Raw genomic sequence first — 2,500 nt, 5'->3', positions numbered from 1 at the left:
TCAGTAGCTAGGTAAGATCACATGATCAGTAGCTAGGTAAGGACTACATAAGCTAGCTAGCTGTTTCTACAACTTCAGTAGTACAAGGCAGGATTAGCCGGGAGACTTCTTCTAAATGAGGGCGCACTTCCAACTTTGCGTGGAATACCTGCAGAACAGGGACATGGAAGTAGTTCTATACAATTTATATTGTAGATTAGGGTGAATATGTGTGTGTTGTAGCAGTGTTTTGGAATTGAGATCGAGCTAGCATGCTAGCGCTAGCATGCTAACCGTTAGCCCCCTAGGCCCCTCGTTTCGTCTAGTGACGTAGAAAGCCGTGCAGATTTTGACCAGCTCACCCAGATACTGAAGGCAGGACACATTCAGAAACCGTATCTCACTCTAAACAGCATGGATGTTTTTTTCAAAGTTTGTATGTGTGTGGAAGCACCAGAGACACAAAATAACTCCCCAAATCCCAGAAAAAGTGATTTTTTTCATAATAACCTTAACCCTAACCCTTGTTTGAAAATACTTCGAACATCAACAAGAAATAACGTCACCCAACATCGCTTAAAGCACCTTTAAGTAAGATTTTGAATGAAGGACTTTTACTTGTAACAGAGTATGTTTACACTTCAGTATTGTTACTTTTACTCAAAATATTTGAATAATGCTTCCACCACTGCTTTTGAAACTATGACGACATGAAAGCAGTGGGGATACCTTTAATCATACCACACATACCCAGACTCAATAATACACTTTAATTGTGTTTTAATAGCATGTACAGACATAATCAAAAGATCCACAAATATAACTGTACTGCGATACTGTGCTATGGTGAATTTCCCCTCTGAAAAATACACTTTTACATGTTAAATTCATAAAGGGATGCATTCTAAAGTTTTCAGACTCCTTGTTGTGGGAAAATGATTGAGTGTACGGCTGAACTTCATTCTGTATTTGCGAAGAGCAGGAAGCCGTTGAAGATGATCCGTTTTTCATTGATGTCTCCCATTTCAGATGGTCTCTGCTGGTCCCTGAAGGACTCAAGCCAAACCTTCTGTCTGGCTCTCAGCTGTAAGACCACGCCGCCCGACAGCACCTGAAACACAACACAGCAAATCACAGCAAGGCTTCATGACAATACTCAGAAATGGTGGAAGAAGTACTCAAACCCTGTACTTAAACGCACAGTATGTTAATGTCTGCTGCAAGGGATCTCTCAATCGAAAGAAAAGACAGACTTTGATGACGTCGTGAAGTAGCGTGGGATCATGGGAGTTGTAACCACCATTATTGATGAAAATCTATCTGATGTGACTCAAGCATTAAAAAAACTACAGCCCGATACATGATAACCTACGTCGGATTGCAGGGACCCAGGTTCCATTCGGCCCAAGATTATTTGTTCTGGGAGATGGGTCAATCCTAAACGGGATGGATAAGCACATAAGAAGCTGGGTCCAGACTAGTTTAATGATAGCCAGAGAGATTATTTTAAGAGGATGGAAGAATGAAGGGCTGCCGTCAATCCAAGAGTGGGCTTGTGAGATGGCTAGGGGTGGCACTGCCAGATTGGGGGTCCTATCTTGCACCCGGCGCAGCGCAAACCCGACCCAAGTATCTTTGCTAGTTTAAGACCGACGCAGTTGTCAGTTTCCCGTCCAGCGCCCACGTCATTTAAATAGCAAATGGACCTGTGCTCATCTTTGCGCCCATGGGCGTGCTGGTCTTACAGGGAGGTGTGTTCAGGTGCATTCTGGGCGTGCTGGTCTTACAGGGAGGTGTGTTCAGGTGCATTCTGGGCATGCTGGCCTTACAGGGAGGTGTGTTCAGGTGCATTCTAGGCGTGTTGCTATCTTGAGGCAGCGGGAAGTGATGGCACCATTGACCAACAAAAACCTGGTCTAAAGTCAATAACGCAGCATTTCATTGTTATTTTAACAGAGCATTAGTAAAATGCTTCTAGGCTCGTGCACAGCGCGCACACTATGCTTGTTACACACACAGGGACGCACAGCAGCAGCACACACACACACACACACACACACACACACACACACAAACAGGGACGCACAGCAGCACACACACATGCAGAAGATTACAAATAAAAATATTACGGTGCAAATCCTCCATCATAACAGCAATGCTCCAAGGTCCAAACGCGCCTGGCTTTTAAAGGGAATGGGAGATGATCTCTGATTGGTTGATTGCATGTTACGCCCAAAACACACCTCTGATTAATGAAGACACTAAGTACAACCCTTTAGAACCATGCGCCCGGCACACGGACCCTTTTTACCACTGTCAAACTAGCAAAAGTGGATTTGGACACGCCGTGCACTTAGATCGTTAAAATAGGCCCCGCCCACCGACTCCATACACGATGTGATTGGCCCGACCAGAATTTGGTTTTTCCAGCTCGCAAGCCAACAGAGAGTTGCTAGACGACCCTGGCTGCAGATTACATTTGCTGCCGCTGGGATGGTCTAGATTTCTAGGCTAGTAATGT

General features: G+C 44.8%; 1 protein-coding gene across 2 annotated transcripts in view; it reads right to left on the bottom strand.

Moving 5' to 3' along the window:
- Nucleotides 1–735: 735 nt before the first annotated feature.
- Nucleotides 736–2,500, bottom strand: part of c1qa (complement component 1, q subcomponent, A chain) — a 12,734-nt gene continuing 10,969 nt past the window's right edge. Inside the window, exon 7 of one of the 2 annotated variants that reach the window (XM_031304949.2) lies at nt 736–1,090. In XM_031304949.2, coding sequence (XP_031160809.1) covers nt 938–1,090 — 153 coding nt within the window. In that variant the 3' untranslated portion in view covers nt 736–937. Of the gene's footprint in view, nt 1,095–2,500 lie in introns of both variants that reach the window. The other variant, XM_031304950.2, reaches the window with a different exon arrangement.

This window comes from Sander lucioperca, chromosome 6 (genome assembly GCF_008315115.2).
Source record: "Sander lucioperca isolate FBNREF2018 chromosome 6, SLUC_FBN_1.2, whole genome shotgun sequence".
In the NCBI taxonomy this organism is placed as follows: domain Eukaryota; kingdom Metazoa; phylum Chordata; class Actinopteri; order Perciformes; family Percidae; genus Sander; species Sander lucioperca.
This window is presented reverse-complemented; position numbering and strand designations above follow the sequence as displayed.